Source organism: Syngnathoides biaculeatus, chromosome 8 (genome assembly GCF_019802595.1).
Source record: "Syngnathoides biaculeatus isolate LvHL_M chromosome 8, ASM1980259v1, whole genome shotgun sequence".
Taxonomy (NCBI): domain Eukaryota; kingdom Metazoa; phylum Chordata; class Actinopteri; order Syngnathiformes; family Syngnathidae; genus Syngnathoides; species Syngnathoides biaculeatus.
Window position 1 is genome coordinate 2094665 of NC_084647.1, and position 23657 is coordinate 2118321.

Consider the following 23657-nt stretch of genomic DNA (forward strand, 5'->3'; position numbering starts at 1 on the left):
GTGTTAATTCCTTGCAGGTAAAAGTGAAGAAACAAACATTTCGAGTTTGTGAAGAACCCCTGCACCTTCTGAATTTGCATTTGAAACATTACTCGGCCAACATTAAAATCATAACAACGAAGCCCTTTTGCATCATGTGACTTTATAATGACGCTGTGTAAAGTACTTCATTGTGAACAGGAAACGTGTTTTGTTTGATGAGCTTCGTTTTCACACGGGGGCGGAGGCCAGGAAATGATCACGTGAACGACATTGCTTGCAATGCGCCACAAGATGGGAGTGTGAGATAGGACATTGTTGGTTGTGCTTACTTAGTAACGCTTAATCACAGAAAGCAGGGGGGGGGGGGGGGTGACGACAACCGGACATTGTCCGTACAAAATAAAGTCTTTCTTTTTTGTTTTTGTTAGATGCTCTCATCTTTTGCATCAATTCTTCTCCCAGCCTAAGTGATTTGATTTCTACTACAGCTACTCAGAGCGGAGAGCAGATAATTAAATACGGAATATAAATTAGCTTCTCTTTAACCTATCAAGGGTGAAATGTTATTTCCTAGGGTTGTCAAAGTTCTAAATCTGAAAATGTGATGCATTAGTCAATAATAAGGATTCTGGGAAATTTTGAGGACTGGTATTATCATCAAAGTGATTAATATTATTTGTAGTTTTGACAATAATACCTATTTCAGGCTATGATTGATGAGTCACGAGTCCTTTAAAGTTGAACTGAATTCACTCATAAAAATAATCAAATTTAACTTCTCATCTTCAATCCAGATCGATATTTCAAATTCTTGAAAGTTGGAATAACTCATGCTATTAGTACAGATTCAAATTGTGTACAGTATGATAATAATAATAATAATAACAATAATAGCATGGCGGCACGGTGGATCAGCTGGTAAACCTTTGGCCTCACAGTTCTGAGGACCTGGGTTCAATCCCGGGGCTGCCTATGTGGAGTTTGCATTTTCTCTGTGTGCCTGTGTGGGTTTTCTACGGGCACTCCGGTTTCCTCCCACTTCCCAAAAACATGCAACATTAACTGGACACTCTAAATTGCCCCAAGGTGTGATTGTGAGTGCGGCTTTTTGTCTCGATGTGCCCTGTGATTGGCTGGCAACCATTTCACTCCGCCTCCTGCCCGTTGACAGCTGGGATAGGCTCCAGCACTCCCCGCGACCCTCGTGATGATAAGTAGCAAAGAAAATGGATGGATGGATAATAATAGTACGTACATGAACTGTTGGAGCAGGGTCGCTATTTCTTTTGAAAATTTAAGTCGGAAGTGTTGCGACTTGTCAACGGTGACTTCACACTCATTGTCTCCGTGGTCTCGGTCGTCGGAGAAACCGAGACAGAGAAACAACGTGGAATACTGGTTCCGTATGGCAAAGACGTTTCTGACTGCAGGTAAAATGGTAATGCATTTATTCTATGCAATGAACTAGTGTTCATCCCCTGACTGAGCACATTGTTTATGTGGAATTTAAAAACGATTGCCCCCCCCCCCTCCCGCAACTTAACTGGAGTTTTGGACGTGAATGCGACCGGCTTCAATACATAAAAGTTAAAAATCCATAGGAGACATACTTATGTTACTTCTTACAGCTAACTGTGGGGGTTGTTTGTGTTAAACTATAACGTTTGGTACTAGCCAGCGTTTCGTTCGTTGACCGTAACTGTTAACGAGACACGTCACTGACGATGAATGCAATCCTACTTGCATCGGGAGGGATGTTCATGCACACGGTGTTACTTGGCTCAAAAGATAATTTTTACCTCTGTTATTAAAATGCGAGGACCACCTTATTTTCGTAACTGCTGATCGATAGTTTTACAATATTAGTGTGCAGAGACAACACTGATCTTGCTACAAAACGAAACGTTGAAACAGTTGAGTGGTGGGTTGAACAGAAAATTGAAATTCCAACAGGGGGTGTCGCACATAGAATTTCCCTATCAATGGATCCGTTAAGTGATTTAATTCTTCTTTTCACCTTACAGGCGCAATATTTCATAAATACTGGTCTTTTAATATTTGGGAAGAAAATCTAAGTGGAAAAGATGCAGTTTCCCAATGAAAAACATCGAATTTACATGTAAGGATCTCAGCCCATCGACACTCGCGGCCTCCATCTGTCAGAATTTCAAGGATCAATATAGTACACTATGGTCTGCTTTAGCATGTCAATCACTGCTTTACGTACATGGAAGGCCGCTGGGGAGTTGGATATAGTTTACAAGGTCGAATCAAATGGAAACAGAAATATGACAAATGATGCTCTCTCTCTCTCTCTCTCTCTCTCTCTCCTCTCTCTCTCTCTCTCGCTCTCTCTATCAATCACATTGAAGTTTACATACAGTGTGCAAAAACACGTTTCATTTCAAGACAAATCAGACTAAACATTCCCTTTTTCCGATCAGTCTGGCTCACCAAAAGTATTTAATTCATTTAAATGCTACAATAATTAGTAAAGCTATAATAATAATGAGGCGACATGGTGGATCAGCTGGTAAAGCGTTGGCCTCACACTTCTGATGACCCAGGTTCGATCCTGGCCCTGGCTGTGTGGAGTTTGCATGTCCTCCCCATGTCTGCGTGTTTTTTTTCCGGGCACTCCCGTTTCCTCCCACATTCCCAAAACACAAAACATTGATTGGACACTCTAAATTGCCCCAAGGTGTGATTGTGAGTGCGGCTGTTTGTCTCTATCTGCCCCGCGATTGGCTGGCAACCAGTTCAAGGTGTACCCTGCCTCCTGCTGTTAAGAGACAACTTGTGAGTAAATTGACGGCACACCTCGGACACTCTATTTCCTTGTTTGAAATCGTGGGACTATCAAAAGAAATCAGACAGGAACTCATTGAAATAATTGTGGAACCCCACACATCTTATTCATCTGATGAATTTCAGATGCTTGAAGGTGCCATGTTCACCTGTTCAAACAATTATACACAAGTATAAATATCATGAGAATGTCCAGCCATCACATCACTCAGGAAGGAGACAGACTCTGTGTTCCAGAGATGAACGTGTTGTGGTCCGGAATGTGTGACTCAACCCCAGAACCAAAGCTAAAGACCTTGTGAAGATCCCGAATGAAGCTGGTAAGAAAGTGTCATTATCCACAGTGAAATAAGTCCATGAGCTAAAAAGGCCACTTATCGAAAATGAAGCCATTACTCCTAAAGAAACAAAGAACAAGACAGATTCCAGTCTCCAAAAAGGCTGTCAGTGGAAATTCAGCTACTTGGGTCGAAGACAAAGAAGAGGAGGAAATCAGATTTGTCGGCAGAAGAAGAGAAATTCACAGAGCCTACAACGAATGAATGTTTAGACTATCACAGGAAAAGCTCAGGAGTTGGTTGACATGATGATGAGGAGAAAGGTTGATATATTGTGGATCCAAGAGAGGTAGTAAGGCTAGAAGTTTAGGAGCAGGGTTTAAATTATTTTACCATGGAGTAGGGGTTATTTTAAAGGAAGAGCTGGCTAAGAATGTCTTGGAGGTGAAAATAATTTGAAATTGAGGGTGTTCTGTTTAATGTGATTAGCCGCTTTGCACCACAGATAGGATGTGACCTAAAGATGAAAGAGAAACTCTGGAAGGAAGTACATGAAGTAATTCTGAGCATCCCAGACACAGAGAGAGTTATGATTGCTGCATATTGTAATGTAATGTTGGTGAAGGAAAATAGGGGCGAAATGATGGGTAAGTATGGTATCCAGGCAAGGAACTTTGAAGGACAGATGGTGGTGGACTTTGCAAAAAGGATGGAGATGGCTGTAGTGAACCCTTTTTTTCCAGAAGAGGCAGGAACATAGGGTGACCTACAAGAGTGGAGGTAGAAGCACGCAAGTGGATTATATTTTGTGCAGACGATGTAATTTGAAGGAGGTTATTGACTGTAAGGTAGTGATAGGGGAGAGTGTAGCTCGACAGCATAGGATGGTGGTGTGTAGGGTCACACTGGTTGTGGGTTGGAAGATTAAGAAGACAAAGGTAGAGCAGAGAACCATGTAGTTGAAGCTGAGAAAGGAAGAATGCTGTGTGCCCTTTCGGAAAGAAGACAGGCTCTCGATGGACAGGAGGAGCTCCTAATAGACTGGACTACAACAGTCAAGCCAAGAGTATTTGGGGTGTCTTCTGGTAGGAAAGGGGAGAAGGAGACTTGGTGGTGGAACCCCAAAATAGAGGAAGTCATACAAGGAAAGAGATGAGCGAAGAAGAAGTGGGACACTGAGAGGACTGAGGAGAGGCGAAATGAATCCATTGAGATGCGAAGTAGGGCAAAGGTAGAGGTGGCGAAGGCTAAACAACAGGCATATGATGACCTGTACACCAGGTTGGACACGAAAGAAGGAGAAAAGGATCTCTACAGGTTGGCCAGACAGAGGGATAGAGATGGGAAGGATGTGCAGCAGGTAAGGGTGATTAAGAATGGAGATGGAAATGTGTTGACTGGTGCCAGTAGTGTGCTAAATAGATGGAAATAATACTTTGAGAAGTTGATGAATGAAGAAAATTAGGAAGAAGGAAGAGTAGAAGAGGCAAGTGTGAAGGACCAGGACATGGCAATGATTAGCAAGGGGGAAGTTGGAAAGGCAGTACAAGGGATGAAACAGAAAGGCAGTTGGTCACAAAAATCAAAACTTGAAATAGGTATTGTTGTCAAAACTACAAATAATATGAATTCCTTTGATGATAATACCAGTCCTCAAAATTTCCCAGAATCCTTATTATTGAATAATGAATCACATTTTCAGATTTAGAATTTTGACAACACTAGGAAATAACATTTCACCTTTGATAGGTTAAAGAGAAGCTAATGTCTATAATGTATTTAATTCTTTGCTCTCCGCTCTGAGTAGCTCTTGTAGAAATCAAATCTCTGGCTGGGAGAAGAATTGATGCAAAAGATAAAGGATCTAACAGAAAAAAAAAGACTTTATTATGTCCGGGTGATATCCTGTTGTCTTCCCCCCCCCCCCCCTGTGCTTTCTGTGATTAAGCTTTAAGCGCAACCAACAAAGTCTTATCTCACGCTCCCATCTTGTGGCGCATTGCAAGCAATGCCGTACACGTGATCATTTCCTGGCTTCCGCTCCCGTGTGAAAACGAAGCCCATCAAATAAAACACGTTTCCTGTTCACAATGAATTACTTTACACAGCATCATGGGAAAGTCACATGATGCAAAAAAGCTTCATTGTTATGATTTTCATGATGGCCTAGTAGTGTTTCAAATGCAAATTCAGAAGGTACAGGGGTTCTTCAGTATACTCTGCTTTTCCTTTTGGCTTGTCCCATTAGGGGTCACCACAGCGTGTCATCTTAGATGAACGCATGTTTGTTTGGCACAGTTTTAAGTCAGATGCCCTTCCTGACGCAACCCCTCTGCATTTAGCCGGGAAAGAATCTTACAGCACCTAGTATTCCCAGTATACAACAATTGGAAAAATAAATTGACCTTGCTGCTTCAATTCCTTCATGTGTGTGTGTGCTGGTGGTTTGTTTTTTTGTTTCTGTTTGTCAGCAGTTCTGACAGTGGTTCTAAGTACAGATACATAATCCATAATGTATAAATGTGAAAAAAAGGTGAACCTTTGCAACAAAAATTTCTGGAAAAATAAAAAAAAAAAAATCAAACATTCTGATATCCATCTATTATATGAATTAAAAAACAGTTTTCTGCTTAAACTCATACCACATAATAATGTTATTAAATCCTAGGGTTCAATTACTTCATCACTGTCCTGTGACTTTATGTTATTCTAGATTTAAAAAATGTAAAATTTAATTACAATATATATATAATTGTTTAACTGTTGAAACTGCAGGTTTATTCTTGGGCTTTAGATGAAGATCAGACATTTTATGACCAACTCATTCATAAATGTAAGAAATTCCCAAGGGTTCACATTCCTTTTGCTCCCACTGTACATCCCTAGTTAGTTTCTATCTTTGGCAAAGGAGTAATTAGAAATAGTGATTTGATGCTCATGCCTTACCCGTATAAGGGAATTTAAATTTTTTTCATTGAAATTTTATTTCAATGCATAACTTTGTTGAGAAATCCAAGCCTAGTGGTAATGCATTGCCTTTTTCATGAAGGAGTACTTTTAGATCTGGTAATTCCTTCCATAAAGGAAAATAACTGTATTAAACTCCCTTGCCATGTTGGACAGATATGGGATGCATCCTCCAGGTTCACGCTTTTGTGCAGTCAGTGAAGGGGTTAGTCTGAAGCTAGCCATTATATGGTGGTTGTGTGAGACCTGTGCTATCTTTAGACCGACTAATGGCAGGGTTTTTTGAGTGTAGGGCTACGTTTTTCCTCCTGTGGCTGCATCACTTCCAACTTTGTGTTTCCTTGCTTTGGCTATTCTGCTAGTTACAGAATGCATATCTGACTGTTAGGCCTGGAGGAAAATGGAACAGGCCTCTACAATCCAGTGAACTAATCAAGTGTAAAATTCAAAAGGGTAAAACAAAGCGTAAAAACTAGTAAATGTTTTCTTCTTGATGTTGACGAATGTCGAATATGAATGGGGATGTGTCAATTTTAATGAGTTACCTGCCATTTAAGGCAAGTCACCTCGAATGCAGATCTAAGTTTAACTTTAACTGCTTTTAGGTTGTAGCATACAGAGAACCACTGTTCAGATAAAAATAAAGAAAACAATAATTTGCATTCCATCCATCCATTCATTTTCTTCCGCTTATCCTGAAGTCAGGTTTCGGGACATTGACTTGAGTTGGGACGCCAAGACTAAGTACACTAATGATAAATCTACATTTGTGACGTTTTTGTATGTTGATAAAAATGGAAGAACCATGTCTGTCAATCTCCTTCGGCCTATGGCTCCAAGCAAGATCTCACCTCGTGGCATATCAATGATCCTAAGAAATGTGAGGAATCACCCAAGAACTACATAGGAGGAGCTGGTCAATCACCCGAACAGAGCTGGCACTACTGTTTCCAAGGTTACTGTGGGTAAAACACGAAGACGTCATGGTTTAATATCTTGGATGGCACAGAATGTTCCCCTGCTTAAATCACCACACGTCCAGCCCCATCTTAAGTTTCCCCTTGAGTATTTGGATGATCCAGAGGAGTCTTGGGAAAAGATTTTGTGGTCAGATGAGACCAAAATAGAACATTTTGTTCTTAAGTCCACTTGCTGTTTGGAGGAGGAATAATGAGGAATACCATCCCAAAGACATCATCCCTGCTGTGAAGCACAGGGTGGAGGGATCATGGTCTGGGGCAGGGGTGCTCAACGCGAGGCAATGTTGGTCGATCATGGGACAACGTGCCAAAAAAAAAAGACAGACAAATTGAAAGTATAACATACAGCTATTCAGTTTGTGGCATTTTGCAATGTGACTCACTGAGTGAGGGATGACTGGTTGCTACATCCTATGGCACAATTCACATCCATCTATCCATTTTCTTTGCCGCTTATGCTAACGAGGGTCACGTGGAGTGCGGGAGCCTATCCCAGCTGTCGATGGGCAGGAGGCGGCATACACCCTGAACTAGTCCAATTGCAGGGCACATAGAGACAAACAACCGATCTCACTCACAATCACACTTAGGGGCAATTTAGAATGTCCAATTAATGTTGCATATTTTGGGGATGTGGGAGGAAACCGGAGTGCCCCGAGAAATCCCACACAGGCACGGGAAGAACATGCAAATTCCACACAGGCGAGAACGGGATTGAACCCAGGTCCTCAGAACTGTGAGGCCAATGCTTTACCAGCTGCGCGACCGTGCCGCCACAATTCACATACGTATTGTAAAAAAAAATGAAAAGAAAAAGCCACTGTTTTTTTTTTAGGCAGCACACGGAACTTTCTCTAACAACGACTGCTGCTCCGCAACACACTCTTTTTCCTAGTTTACCTTACACCGTCCCCCTCCGCTCTTAAAGATATACACTCATAATTACAAATGTTACAGTACTTACGCAGCCCAGAGTTTTATAATGACAGCGCCCACCACTGGTGCTTTAGTTAGCAACAGAGTCTGGGCTGTGTAGAGCAAAGATGAGCTAGATATGTTGCTTAGGTTTACTCTTGATAATAATGGAAAAAGTTAAATAAGAAATGCTGTTGTTTTAAGATGCAATGACTGTTGGACTATGTGAATAATCGAAGAAAAAGTGGAGAAAGTAGATGACATTTTCTCTTTTTTGTGTGGGAAAGGTCTGGTCTGAAGCCAAAGTAGAAAGGGCAGGACGAGATGGTGTGTAATTTTAAAATTCCACCTTAGCACAGCCTGATCCAGGATGAAAGCACAAACAATTCAGTGCACAAAAAGCCAATTATGAATTGTAAATATAGGAGGCAACATTACATTAACCTTAAAACTGTTTGGGATCATCTACCCCCCCCCCCCATTGGTAGTTCGCGAGAGGCTGGCTCCTTCAAAAGTCGATCTTGGGGTAAAAAAGTCTGGAAGTCTGTGCACCCTTGCTTTGGTGGTGTTTTTCTGCACATGGGACAGAACGACTGCACTGTATTAAGGAGAGGATGACTGGGTCCATGTATTGCGAGATTTTGGGAAATAACCTCCTTCCCTCAGTTAGAGGATTCAAGATGGGTCGTGTATGTGTCTTCCAACATGACAATGACCCGATGCATACAGCCAGAACAAGCAAGGAAGCATATTAAGGTTCTGGAGTGGCTTAGCCATTCTCCAGTCCTAAACCCAATCAAACATCTTTGGAGGGAACCCAAACTCTGTGTTTCTCAGCGACAGCCCAAAAACCAAGCTGATCCAGAGAAAATCTGTGATCAGGAATGGGCCAAATTTTCTGCTGCATTGTTTGCAAACCTGGTGAAAAACCTTTGACATCGGTAATTGCAAACAAAGGCTACTATACCAAATAACCACATTGATTTTCACAGGTGTTCATAAACTTATTTACAACAAACAAATAAATGAAAAAATTCCACTCTGGAGTTGCCCATGGTGCGAGGCGCCAAGCAAGTGTGGGTATACTTATTGCCCTCCCCCCGTCTCGGCGCCTTTACGTTGGGTTCACCCCGGTGGACGAGAGGGTAGCCTCCCTACGCCTTCGGGTTGGGGGACAGGTCCTAACTGTGTTTTGTGCCTATGCACCAAACAGCATTTCAGAATATCCCAAGGTACAAGCGGCCAAAATGAGTTTCCTCCGCAGAGTGTCTGGGCTCTCTCCCTTAGCGATAGGGTGAGAAGCTCAGTTATCCGAGAGTGACTCAGAATAGAGCCACAGCTCCTCTTTGAGAGGAGCCAGATGAGCTGGCTTAGATATCTGTTTGGGATACCTCTTAGAGTCACTCACATTTGAAAAATGTACGGTTGTGGTCCAACACTCATGCCCACAGATATAAAGATGTGGGTGTGATTAGGGATGGAATCTCAAGACCTTAAAATAACTTACTGAGTTATTATACCAGAGTATGTAGTTAATACCTAATACCATAATCATAATTTATTGACACTGCACAGACAAAGACAGGCATGTTTTAAAGAGGTCAATAGACATTAAATTTCAAAACTAAATATTCATATAAGCTAATTATTTTATTTCATCATGATGTATTATAATCTAGCGTAATTTATGGCGGTATCTATAATCAATCAATTGATGAAAGCTAACAGTAGATGATCGATATCTTCCTAAAGCATGTAGAGGGCAAGAGTTTACAACGACAAGATAACGCGTTACCATGGGTGAAAATGACTGTTTTGCATTTAGATTAACAGTGAAGACAATAAGAATTTGAACACCCTGCTATATTGCAAGTTCTCTCACTTAGAAATCATCGAGGGGACTGAAATTTTCATCGTAGGTGCATGTCCACTGTGAGAGAGATCATCTAAAAAGAAAAATCAAGAAATCACAATGTATGATTTCTTTAAACGATTTAATTGTGTGATACAGCTGCAAATAATTATTTGAACACCTGTCTATCAGCTAGACTTCCGACCCTTTAAAGACCTAGTCTGCTTTTAAAAGTTCACCTCCACTCCATGTATTATCCTGAATCAGATGCACCTGTGTGAGGTTGTTAGCTGCATAAAGACACCTGTCCACCCCATGCAATCAGTAAGATTCAAATTTGTAACATCGCCAAGACCAAAGAGCTGTCTAAAGACACCAGAGACAAAATTGTACAATTCCACACGGCAGGAAAGGGCTACAGAGAAATTTCCAAGGAGCTTGGTGAAAAAATGTCCACTGTTGGTGCAATCGTTAGAAAATGGAAGAAGCTAAACATGACGGTCAATCTCAATCGGCATGCAAGATATCGCCTAGTTGGGTCTCAATGACCCCTAGAAAGGTGATGAATCAGCCCAGGACAACACGACAGGACTTGGTCAATGACCTGAAAAGAGCCTTAACATGTGCTGGTTTAACTTAAACCAGCACATGTTAAGGCCCATCTTAAGTTTTCCAATGACCATTTGGATGATACAGAGAAGTCACGGGGGAATGTTTTGTGGTCAGATGAGACTAAAGTTTAACTTTTTGGTCATAATTCCAATAACCGTGTTTGGAGGAAGACGAATGATGAGTTCCATCCCAAGATCACCATCCCGACTGTGAAGCATGGGGATGGTAGCATCATTCTTTGGGGGTGTTTTACTGCACATGGGACAGGACGACTGCACTGTATTAAGGAGAGGATGACCACGGCCATGTATTGTGAGATTTTTGGGAATAAGCTCTTTCCCTCAGTCAGAGCATTGAAAGTGGTTCGTGGCTGAACACACAGCCAGGAAAACCAAAGAATAAGAAGCATGTCAAGATTCTGGCTTGGTATAGCCAGTCTCCAGACCTAAACCCAGTAGAAAATCTTTGGAGGGAGCTGAAACTCCATGTTTCTCAGTGACAGCCCAGAAACCTGTCTGATCTAGAAAAGATATGTGTGGAGGAGTGGGCCAAAATCCCTCCTGCAGTGTGTGCAAACCTGTTGAAAAACTAACTATAGGAAATGTTTGACCTCTGTAATTGCAAACAAAGGCAACTGTACCAAATATTAACATTGGTTTTCTAGGTGTTCAAATACTTATTTCCAGCTGTATCACATAAATAAATCGTTGAAAAAAAATCATACATTGTGATTTCTGGATTTTTCTTTTTAGATAGTCTCTCAGTGGTTATGTACATATGATAAAAATTTCAGACCCCTCCATGATTTCCAAGTGGGAGAACTTGCAATATAGCAGAGTGTTCAAATACTTAGTTTTTTCAAAGTAACTGCACTAGCAAACATCTAAACTACATCTAAACTGATTTCTGGATTTTTCTTTTTAGATCATCTCTCTCACAGTGGACATGCATCTACAATGAAAATTTCAGACCCCTCCATGATTTCTAATTGGGGGAATTTGCAATATAGCAGGGTGTTAAAATACTTTGTTTTCTTTACTGTATGGTCTAAAATTAAAACTTTAGATCAAGTTAAAGTAAATCACAATTTCATCCGTATTATAGTTAGATACTGAAACACTACCTGTGTTATATTCCAGAAATGTTTTCAGTGTAACTGAATTTCCTTTGACATGGCTCATGATGTTGATGACTTTCGATGTAAATGCGCTCGCAGTACGTGAAGAAGCTCCGAACATGTGCTTTTGGCATAACGTCCGAACATGTTCAGTCCGGTTAACTTGCATTTCCAGTTTCCGGGTGAATACTGATTGTTTAGGATCAGGCTTGTTTACATTGAGATGCGTCGTTACATTGAGATGTGTCGTAGGACAAAGGTAGAGGTGGCGAAGGCTAAACAAGAGGCATATGACGACATGCTCGTACACCAGTTTGGACACGAAAGAAGGAGAAAAGGATCTCTACAGGTTGGCCAGACAGAGGGATAGAGATGGGAAGGATGTACAGCAAGTAAAGGTGATTAAGGATTCCGATGGAAATATGTTGACTGGTGTCAGTAGTGTGCTAAGTAGATGGAAAGAGTACTTTGAGAAGTTAATGAATGAAGAGAATGGGAGAGAAGGTAGAGTAGAAGATGCAAGCGTGTGAATGACCAGGAAGTGGCAATGATTAGTAAGGGGGAAGTTAGAAAGGCACTGAACTGAATGAAAAATGGAAAGACAGTTGGTCCAGATGACATACCAGTGGAGGTATGGAAGCAATTTGGTGAGGTGGGTGGGGAGTTTTTGACCAACTTATTCAAAAGAATACTAGTAGGAGAGAAGATGCCAGAAGAATGGAGGAAAAGTGTGCTCATCTCCATTTTTAAGAACAAAGGGGATATTCCAAACTGTGGAAACTACAGAGGAATAAAGATGATGAGCCACACAATAAAGTTATGGGAAAGAGTAGTGGAGGCTAGACTCAGGACAGAAGTAAGTATCTGTGAACAACAGTATGGTTTCATGCCTAGAAGGAGTACCACAGATGCATTATTTGCCTTGAGGATGCTCATGGAAAAGTACAGAGAAGGTCAGAAGGAGCTACATTGTGTCTTTTGTAGACCTAGAGAAAGCCTATGAGAGAGTACCAAGAGAGGAACTGTGGTACTGCATGCGCAAGTCTGGTGTGGTGGAGAAATATGTTAGAATAGTACAGGACATGTACGAGGGCAGCAGAACAGCGGTGATATGTGCTGTGGGTGTGTCAGAAGAATTTAAGGTGGAGGTGGGACTGCATCAGAGATCCATGCTGAGCCCCTTCCTTTTTGTGGTTGTAATGGATAGATAATCAAAAGCCTTTAATGTCATTGTATTTTGTGCATACAACAAAATGATGAATGCCACAAAGTGCAAGGTGCAATAAAATAGAATAAAAATTGAACATCTTAGGTGAAAAACAATAGATAAAACATCAAGGCACAGTTATAGCTAAAATAAATAAATCCACAAAAGTGCCATTGCACAGTATTCCATTACAGTACTGGTATTTCAGTGGTTTGAGTTCAAGGAGTTGATGGCTCTGGGGAAAAAGCTGTCCTTGAATCTGGTTGTCCGTGTCTTGTGGGACCTGTACTGCCTGCCAGAGGGCAGCAGGTTAAACAGGTGATGATCAGGATGTGAAGAGTCCTTTACAATATGAGTGGCTTTGCTTTGATAGCGGGAGTTGGCAATGTCCTCTAGGGAGGGTAGAGAGCAGCCAGTGATCTTCTTGGCACTGTTGACCACTCTTTCCAAAGTTTTCCTGTCCACTGTTGTGCATCCAGCATACCACACTCTGATGCAGCATGTGAGGATGCTCTCCACAGTGATTTTGTAGAAGGCCTGCAGCAGCTTAGCTTCCAAGTTGTTCTTCCTGAGCACTCAGGAAGTGGAGTCGCTGCTGGGCCTTTTTCACCACCGCAGTGGTATTTCCAGTCCAAGTGAGTTTGTCCGTGATGTAGACATTCCCAGAAATTTGAAGGAGTGGACCCTCTCCACACACTCCCCACGACTGGGTCGATGCTGCACTTCCAGGATGATTTCCTTCCTCTTTGTGGTGTTCACTGTAAGGTTGTTTGCATAACACTACTTTGACAATTTACCAATCTCGACTCTGTAGGCAGACTCATCTCTTTCTGAGATGAGCCCGATCACGGTGGTGTCATCAGCAAACTTAATAATGGAGTTGCTGGGATGGGCTGGTATGCAGTCAAATGTGTACAGAGAGTATTGCAGAGGGCTCAGTACACAGCCTTGGGGGGACCCGGTACTGAGAGTGATTGAAGAAGAGAGGTGTGGGCCAAGTCTGACAGACTGTGGACGGTTTGTGAGGAAGGCTTCAATCCAGCAATAGATGGAAGGAGATGGTCCAAGGAGGGAGAGTTTGTTAACCAAAATACCTGGGATGATGATATTAAAGGCTGAACTTAAGTCTATGAAAAGCATCCTGACGTAGTTCCCTTGGCGTTCCGGGTGGCTCAGTGCAGTGTGGAGAGGTATTGTGATAGCAGCATCGGTGGTCCGGTTTCCTCTGTAGGCAAACTCATAGGAGTCGAGGTTGGGGATGAGGTTTTGCCCCAAGTATAGGAGTTTAAGTATCTCGGTGTCCTGTGAGAGAAGAATGGAACAGGAGATTGGTGTATTGTCTGCAGTGATGTATACTTTGTATCGGGCCATTGTGTTCAAGAAGGATCTAAGCCAAAAAGCAAAGCTCGCAATTTATCGGTGGCTTGGGCATCTGCTTAATGTGCCTCCTGGACGCTTCCCTGGTGAGGTGCCTGGGCACATCCCACAGGGAGGAGACCCTGGGGATGACCCAGGATAACCTGGAGAGACCGTCTACCAGCTGGCCTGGGAATGCCTCGGGATCCCCCCAGATGAGCTTGTTGAAACGTTTGTGGAGAGGAAACTCTGGGCTTCCTTATTAAAGCTAAGGCCCCATGAAGTAACCTTGGATAAGTGGAAGAAAAGAGATGGATACACATTTAAAGAAGCTAGTTGTTTAAAAAAAAAAAAAAAAAAATCATCATTCCTCGGTGCAAAAAAAATGGTCAGCCTCGAAGCTAAGCAGATTCATTTCTGGCTCTTGCATTGCTTGGTCAGCTGTTTTTTTTTTTTTTTTTTTATGGATCACTCATGGCTCAAAGTCCTTTGAAAACAATATTAGCAGTTAATGTAAAAATAGTTGTTTGATTTTGTGAAGATTGAAAGGCTTTTAGTGTGGCAAGGGGTCAGCAGGAGCGTACACTTTTATGTGCCTATCGTGTTCTAGCATTTTAATCAATGGCAGCAGCTAGCATTTTTCAAGTGTTTCAAATTAGCGATTGAATACCCTTTTGGGGTTAGGGTAATACTGTTGCACAACATTACACAATAACAATATGAGGTATGATGCCAACCTAAATGATGTGGCGTTTGATAACTAACAAGATTTTTTTTTAATTTCCTGAAGTCATTTCCCAGATGTGAGGATTCTGCCTGACGTTGACGATAACTATACATCACTGATTCCTTTAATTATTGTTCATTCAAATGAGTCTCTTTTTGTGTTGCCTCATAAGATTAATTTTGGATTCTGAATTTTTATTGTGTTATTACTGAATGTTACATCTGGCTTAAAGCCTTGGCCTCAAAGAACATGCTCTTGATCCGCTACAAAGATGGCTTTGGACTCATTCATTTGTATGTATGACAGACTGCAGGTAGTGACTGGAGGCTGCATGGCTGACGGACAGGGACTTGGACCGATCACATGACACGATGTTGGCTCGTAACTGCTTCTTCCTCCTGGTGGTGGTGAGTGGAGCAGCACTGGCCATCATCAGTTTCACCCTCCAGTTCTGTAAGTCCGCTTTTGATCGACTCATCTCTTGCTAACTAATCTGGTTATGTAACTGATTTAATTCCCCATCAAACTAGTGTAATCTCAATAGAATCGACTAATGGTGGCGAGGGGTTGTCTGATACAGCCGATTGTGCATTAACTTGAAGAAATATTTGCATTTATTTCTTTTTATTTATTTTTGAGTCCATATGCACCCAAATTACCTTAGTAAGTAATTCCCCAGTCCAAACCTTTCTGTTTTTTTTCTCGTGACCTAAACCATTCAGTTTACAAAAAAGTTATTGCAAATAAATGAATAAATAAATAAAAACTTGAACATTTTTGAAAGTTTTAGATTTAATCCAATCAAAAAATCCAAAACCCGCCAGTGTGCTTGGTCACAGTGACATTGTTGCCGAACAGTAATTATCATAGGTTAGTCTCTTTCATCACCTACAATTAATTCTATCCTTCCTTGTTTCAAATCAGTTGCCATAGTCAAACGGCTTGACAAAAAACGTTAGTCCCAAAAATAGCATGTTCCAGACTCTAATGACTTTTTTTATATTCCTTAGAGTTACCTTTGTTGCCTTGCCCCTCTCTCACGCTCTGCTTTCTGCTCTCCTTTTTTATAGCACACTAGACAGCAGATATAACCGTCATCACATGGTTGTTATGTCAATGTCCACATTTAATATGGCCGCCGCATAGGCTTCTCTTTTGGATTTGGATTCAGTCATATTGTATTTTTGTGTGCCGGGATTTCCGTCATTCCCATTCTGTCTGCATCAATGACGTTCCGCCATGGTCAACGGGCTCTGACTTCTTGTCATGGCAAAAAGTATGGTAAACATACACACATTGTTATGGAAAACGATGCGATAAATATATAATAATTAATTGTGAAGGTTAAGCTGAAACACACTTACTGGCGAAAAGTTACTTCTTTGCGACCGCCTGCACAATTTTGACAGCCAACAGCGCAACAAAAAAGCTATAACGTATTCCAATTAAATTTGATGTTATTATGTTTCACAATTTACAACTGTAAGGATGTCAAAGGATGTCAACTTTCACGAAAATAGTACCAAAAGCAATGTTTTGCAATGACCGGAAGTTGAAGCCAAATTACCACGTAAAAGGGGCCTGTGCACAGTCCAGTTGTTATTCTGCGTCATTGGTTTGCGTTTAGCCACAGTGCCACTAAACGACAACAGCTAATTCTGGAACTAACAGACTTTCCACGGCAGTTTAAGTGAGAAATGAAAACTATTTTTGGACACTTTGTTCAGTCCTGACAGTCCATTTTATTCAATATCCATTATTGGTTCCACTGTATTTTTCTGGTATTCTATCATGTTCATTTTACAAAATATGAAATTGGATTGACCACAAATTGCTAATTTAATCATACTACCCCATAGATTCCATGATGATAAATGATCAATTGTCTGAGAAAAGTACCTTTCTTATTTTGAAAGCCACACATCCTTGTATTGCTTTCTTGTTGGAGACCACATTCATTCCAAAACACGAGTCACCCATTGAGGTGCTAAAAATACCCAGAACTGTCAGAGGAACTCTGGGTACTCTCAAACACTTGCAGAAGCTGTGGTGGCTCAATCACATCTCCTGTGGAATGCCTCTTTGTACACAATAGTAGGTTTTCCGCATTGAGTCATTGTTCAGCATATAATTTACAGAAGGTATTGTATTCACTAGAATCCCTGCCAGGCAAAGTGAAATTCAGTGAAATTGATATTGAGACTGTCACCACTGCACTAAAAGTGAGATATGGTGAGTACTAAGCAGACAATGTAATGACAATCAGTATGATGAAATAGAGAGTTTGATGTAATTTGTGAAGATGAATTCATGTTGTATGATATTCCTGAAAAAAGTATGATAGATGACATGTAATTTTTATAAACATTACAGTTGTTGTATGTCCAACTTTGACAACAACCAGCTCTGTGATGCAGAACAAAATTTCCCAGTGAGATCAAGTGTATTATTATTTGACTTTTCTCCGATTTTATGAGCCTGAACCTGAATTAGCCGCTGATAGGAATTTTATAATAATAATGCATCTGTGGTACTCTTTCAAGGCATGAAACCTGAAAACACACTATTGCTCAAAGACACAGTGAAGAAAATAAGTATTTGAAGACCCTGCTATATTGCATGTTCTCCCACTTAGAAATCCTGGAGGGGTCTGAAATGTTCATCGTAGGTGAATGTCCATTGTGAGGGAGATAATCTAAAAATAAAAATCCAGAAATCATAGTGTATGATTTATTTTTTTTCCAATGATTTATTTGTGTGATAAAGCTGCAAATAAGTATTTGAACACCTGAGAAAACCAATGTTAATATTTGATACAGTAACCTTTGTTTGCAATTACAGAAGTCAAACGTTTCCTGGAGTTGTTCACCAGGCTACAAGATCTCAAGAACCAATGCATTGTTTGAGAAATCTTTTTCTGACACCATAAGCAAGGATGCAATCTTGTCTTTGTGGGTTTTTATTACAAAAAGAAATGAAAGGCTTTGCAAAGAGAGGAAAAGGTGCTGGTCTTGTGAGTTGTCAACACTTACTAAAAATCAGACTAAAAGCCCTTTGGTCATACAAAAGTGAGTGAGACAGAAAGAGACAAAACAAGAGTGATCTATGTCCAGCTGTATACACATGGAGCCGGTAGAAACAACATCACATGAGAAACAGCCTGACCGGGAGAACTAAAACCCACAACAGGTTAAACTTGTTAAAGTGGAAGTTAGAACTAATAGATCTAACATTCGGCACATATATAAAACATAAGTCTGCCAACACAGAATCATGTGAAGATCCAAAGAAATTCAAGAAAAAATGAGAAAAAAAGTGAAACCCATCATTCTGTAAAAGGGTACAAAGCCATTTGCAAGGCTTTGGGGCTCCAGTGAATCACTGTCAACCATTGTCCAGAAATGGAGAAAACTGGGAACAGTGGCAAACTTACTCAGGAGTGAACGACCAACTAAAATTACTTCAAGAGTGCGACGACGACTGTTCCAGGAGGTCACAAAAGGATGTTGAATTACATTTAAAGTCCTGTATTCAAAATCAACTAATCTGTAAACCATTTATTTTAAACAGTAAATTCAGAAAAAGATATTACATGATCTTTTTTGTGGAACAGTTTAGAAACGTGGGCAAGTCTAAACTTTTTTTTTTAGGGCAGGGTGTCAATTCCCGACAGTTTTTCATAGTGTTGGCTTTATTTATTTTTACCATTTTAGTGGTACCATATATTGTTTAGTTGTACTGAAATACTGTTTGTGTATGTCTTAACACAGAGTCATTCTTTGTGTTTGTGATACTTACTAGATGGAAATTTTCAAAATTTACCTACAAAATGAGTTTCTTGTGTTCTATTTGGTGTGGCGGTATGGTTTTCTGAGGTTTTATTTGTGTGTGTGTGTGTGTGTTGCACTTGACTTCATGTGGAAATTATTTGCATCCATTCATAATGTTGTCAGGCCTTTACAAAAGCCCCTTTATGTGCCTGAACATAGCTGTTTCCAAAAGTTTGTTTAGCTCAGGCAGACGTCTGTCAATTGGTAACCAGGGGTAATAGTGTATGGGGGATAGAATGCAGCGCCAGACTGCCTGTGGCACTGAATGGATTTCAGTGTTTGTAACTGGGCCTCAAGTCTCTGTGCAGTTGACAAAATGGTCTCCGCTGTTGCAGCAAGCTTTCTCTTCTCCCTCGTCATGGGTGAGTACGGAGAAAACATGCAGATGATTTGTATTTTCTTAAATTACCCACAGGTAGGCTAGCTATGCTGCTTACTGTTTAATCCAAAATAAAATTCCAAATAAACCTTTTATTATTATTGTCATTTATTTGAAACTGCCCTGCTTCAAATTGTTTAACAGGGCAGTGCTGAATCTCTCAAGTGAGTAATGTTTCTTATTGGATGCTTGTTCTCCTCAGTCAAACTTTTGTCAATACCAAAAGAATAATTCAAGACAGATTGTGTGTGCTTTTTTTGTTTTCACGGACCTCTTAATCATTGTGTCTTGGCTTGAAATGATTATATCGAATCTTTGCAAGTTTCTGTTGGCATCGTGCAGCAACACAACTCTATCGGTAAAGAATGTTTTCTTTTTGCATCTATAGTGAAGCTGTCCTGCTGACACCACGTTTTCATTATGTCTGCATTTTAAAAAGTCGTACAAGCATATTTATTTTTTTATTAGACTGGTTCTTATGCAGTTGGGAAATTTTCTTTACACTGCTGTAAATTATACTGAAAGTATTTATATCACAGCAAAAAAGACTGCAGAGAGGCAATAAAGAGAGTAGCAAGAGTTATTGCTATTGTTATTTGCTATGACATTACATACGAGGCAGAATATTAGTTGAATGACTGACATTTCACAATATTTGTATAAAGTTCCATTGCCTCATTTTTTTGACATGTTTTTTTTTCTGTGATGTATTGATTCAACATTAGTCTTGCTAAAGAGGCATAGTTCAGATTCTTTCTCTTCAGTGTTCGGTCCTTTTGAATGCGTCTTCCAATTTATACAGTGCCTCTGGGACCTATTGGATTTTCTCCCGGGATCATAAGTCACTAGTGTCCAGTCGACTTGGCGGTTGCAATTGAGGGTCTTAATTCTGTTAACTATTTTTTGTAACACATGCATTTGTTTTGCTTTTGTTTTACTTATTTTGGATCACGAAAAAATATTTTTTGAGATTTAGAATGTCTTCATTTTCTTCATTTTTCTTAATCGTCTCAATTTGCTATGTTCATTCTGCCTTTTGTGTGCCATTTTTGCAGTCAATATAATCCCTACCACTCCTATTGTGGAAATTAGACCTCTCCGGACGACAGACGGAGCTGCTCGGCTGATTCAGGGCAAAAGCAGAAAGCGGGTGTCCCCAGTGCCTCCCACCCAGAAACCCAACCCCATATCTGAAGCCTTTGGCTACTGCAACACCCCCAGCCACAATGAGCATGCTTGGGAAGGTGCCCACTGACACTGACACTGACAGTCTGACAATAAATTCGGTAGTGGCCAATGAAAGGAGGGACTTTCACCATTCACCTCTACCTGACCTCTCTGCATTCCACTTTTTAGCTTTAAATGGGATATGATGCTGAATACTGTCATGCTCATTTCAAATTTCAAATCAAATTTGATTTCTCATATCATTACACCCAAAATACATTGTTTATTTTGTACAGCCACAGTTGTACTCTGCTGCTCCTCTGGTGGCATGGTTTTCTGGAAGGTATCCATAACATGATCTTTCAGCGGTGTATAGTTTGACCTACCTGCTTTGTGGGTAAATAAGTGATACTTAATCTGTAAATCTACATTTACGGTAATATTTTCATTTGGTTTATTGATTATTGGTAAAATAGGTTTGTAGAACAGTAATCTATCACATCTCGTCAGATAATAAAGCTACAACCCAAAAACATTTCAATATTTTCTACAAACTTGAAGTGACCTTATTAAAATGTACTGTGTGATGTTGATTGTTTACTTGCAGGTCACAGTCCAGCAGACTATAGGCTGCTGTCTGTCCAGGTGATGATTCGCCATGGAGATCGTTATCCACTGTACTCTATACCCAAGACCAAACGGCCAGCCATTAACTGCACCTTGTCTATTAGTCGGTAGGCACTCACACATGTATCATATTGATTGGCTTGCATACAATAGTGTGTATTTACTTCGTGTATTTTTCAACTTAATTACTCCAAAAATATATTTATGGTACAATAAAGGTATCTTTGTTCATCTATTTATGCCAATAAGGGATAGTGACAAATTAATGGTCTTTTATTAGATGGCAGTAAGTACGTAAACAAAATTATTATATCTACTTTTAGTGACATTTTGTTTGTTGGTGTGCCTTTTTTTAATTGTAAAATATCTGCCTTGGCTCAATAAAGGTTGGAAGTCACTGCTCTGGTAAGATCATGTATTCTTATCAGTCAAGTCAAATCAACATTACAACATGACAGAAATAATTGGTGCTGACTTACTGCAATTAAATTATCATTGAAGTACTTAACTCACACTGAAACTTTAGCGCATTATTCGACAGATCGGCCGAATGTTTACATACAACCACTTGCATGACACTAGCTTGCTAGGCAACATAAGGTTTTGCTGCCTGATTTCGAGCGATATCAACCAATCCTGAGGTACTGTCCCCAGTGTCCATGCATGTCAACCAGGACAGCCCCGCAACTCCGGGCAACTCCGGGTGAATCCCATCCACTCCTGGGGCCTTCCACCGAGGACCAAGAACATTGGTGACCTCAAGCCCAGATATAGGAGAGCCTGCCTCAGAGACTCCAGACTCTGCTTCCTCACGGGAAGGCATGTAGGTAGAATTCAAGTGGTCTTCAAACTAACCCCCCACCAACTCACAACATCCCGAGTTGAAGTCAACAGTGCACCATCCCGAATATACATAGTCTTTATGGTACACTACTTCCGACTCCTGAGACGTTGGATGTTGGACCACAATTTCTTCAAAGCCATCAGGAAGTCTCTCAGCATGGCCTCACCGAACTCCTTCCATACCTGCGTTTTTGCTTCAGTGATCACCAAAGCTGCATTCCTCATGGTCAGCCAGTACAGATGAGCTGCCTCAGGAGTCCCACAAAGGCCCGATAGGACTCCTTCTTCAGCTTGACAGCATCCCTCACCCTTGGTTTCTACGAATGACTTCAGGGATTTCTGTCACGACAGGGACTGACTACCTTACGACCACAGCTCTGGTTGACCGCCTGTGTATTAGAGACACAGAACATGATGCACTCTGACTCGATGTCCCCTGTCTCTCCCGGAACATGAGCAAAGTTCTGTTGGAGTAAAAACTCCTTCTGACAGTGGATTCCGCATGAATCTCCCAGCAGATCCTCACAATACGTTTTGGGCCTGCTAGGTCTTTCCCCACCATCGGAGCCAACACACTACCGGGTGTGGTGAGTCGGTCATCGAACTGTGACCAAATGTGTCATGGTGCCAAATGCACATGTGGACACCCTTATGCTCGAACATGGACAATCCATGATGAGCACAGAAATCCAGAAACAGAACACTGTTCAGGTTCTGATCAGGGAGGTGGGAGGGTATGGAGGGGTCTTCCCAATCATTCCCTTCCACATCTCACTGTCATTGCCCATGTGAGCATTGTAGTCCCTCAGCAAGAGCGTTCTCCTGCACCTCCTCCAAGGGCTCCAACATGGATGGGTACTCTGAAATCCTGTTTGGTGCATAGGCATAAACAACAGTCAGGACCTGTCCCCCTCCCGAAGACGGAGGAAGGGTACCCTCTCGTCCACTGGAATGAACACCAACATACTGGTGTGGAGCTGTGTAGCAATAAGTATACCCACACCTGCCCAGCTCCTCTTACCTTGCATAACTCCAGAGTGGAAACCCTTTTCGAGAAGACTTGTACCAGAGCCCAAGCAGTGTATGAACGGGAGCCCGACTATATCTAGTTGGAACTTCTCAACCACGCATACCAGCTCGGGCTCCTTCCGTACCAGAGATGTGACATTCCAGGTCCCTAGAGCTAGCTTCTGTTGCCAGGGATAGGATTGCCAAGGTCTCTGCCTTTGCCACCACCAAGTTCACACTCCACCAGACCCCCATGGCCTTTAGTGAGCCCATGAACAGAGGGACTCATGTTACCCTTTTGGGTTTCGCCTTACTAAGCCCCATGGGTACAGGCCCAGCCTCGAGGTGCTTCCCTTCGAGCTCCACCTCCAGGCCTGGCTCCAAAGGGGGGGCCCTGGTGTCCTGTATCCAGGCAAGGTAAACTTAAACATTAAAGAAGTCATTCTGCTTCTCCTTCCATTTTATTTGCTTGCAGATATGCTTTGCTCTCTGCAAAACTGCACAGCTCTTCTCCACCTCCTTCACAGTGGCTTTTGGCTTTGCTTTTCTATCTGGCTTGACTTCTTCCACCGTTTTTGTAGCTGAAAAGCTGCCACTGCAATTGCTCGATTTCTCTCTCCCTTCTTCTTGCTTTTGTCTCTCAGACATCACATTCCTCTACTCCTTGTACACGATGTCTCCAAGGCAATTGAAATCAGTTTCTATGTCGCAAAGTAGTAATTGCTCTCTGGTGACGATGATGTCCTTCTTCTCTCTTGGCTGCTTATTGTGGGTGATCCTGGATGTGTTTTCGGTGACACCTTCATAGTGAATGCTCTCCACTATTGACTCCCACACATTAAGTATCTTACTAAATAATCAACTAAATAATCTTTGATTGGCAACAGTCAGCCATATATACAGCTAAATTGTCATGTAACCTCACAACTGCTGGCACTTCCTTCAGTTCCAGCTAAATTGTCCCAACCCCCAAAAGTTATGATTTATTAAATTAATGCATCC

At 41.2% G+C, this 23657-nt stretch overlaps 1 protein-coding gene across 3 annotated transcripts in view; it reads left to right on the plus strand.

The window, feature by feature from the left end:
- Positions 1-1148: 1148 nt before the first annotated feature.
- The window catches only part of pxylp1 (2-phosphoxylose phosphatase 1), a 29898-nt gene continuing 7389 nt past the window's right edge, over positions 1149-23657 (plus strand). Inside the window, exons 1-4 of one of the 3 annotated variants that reach the window (XM_061827936.1) lie at positions 1149-1420; positions 15108-15254; positions 20066-20254; positions 20785-20911. In XM_061827936.1, the coding sequence (XP_061683920.1) occupies positions 15173-15254; positions 20066-20254; positions 20785-20911 (398 nt within the window). In that variant the 5' untranslated portion in view covers positions 1149-1420; positions 15108-15172. Of the gene's footprint in view, positions 1421-15107; positions 15255-15299; positions 18994-20065; positions 20255-20784; positions 20912-23657 lie in introns of those variants that run through there. The other 2 variants (XM_061827935.1, XM_061827937.1) reach the window with 2 other exon arrangements.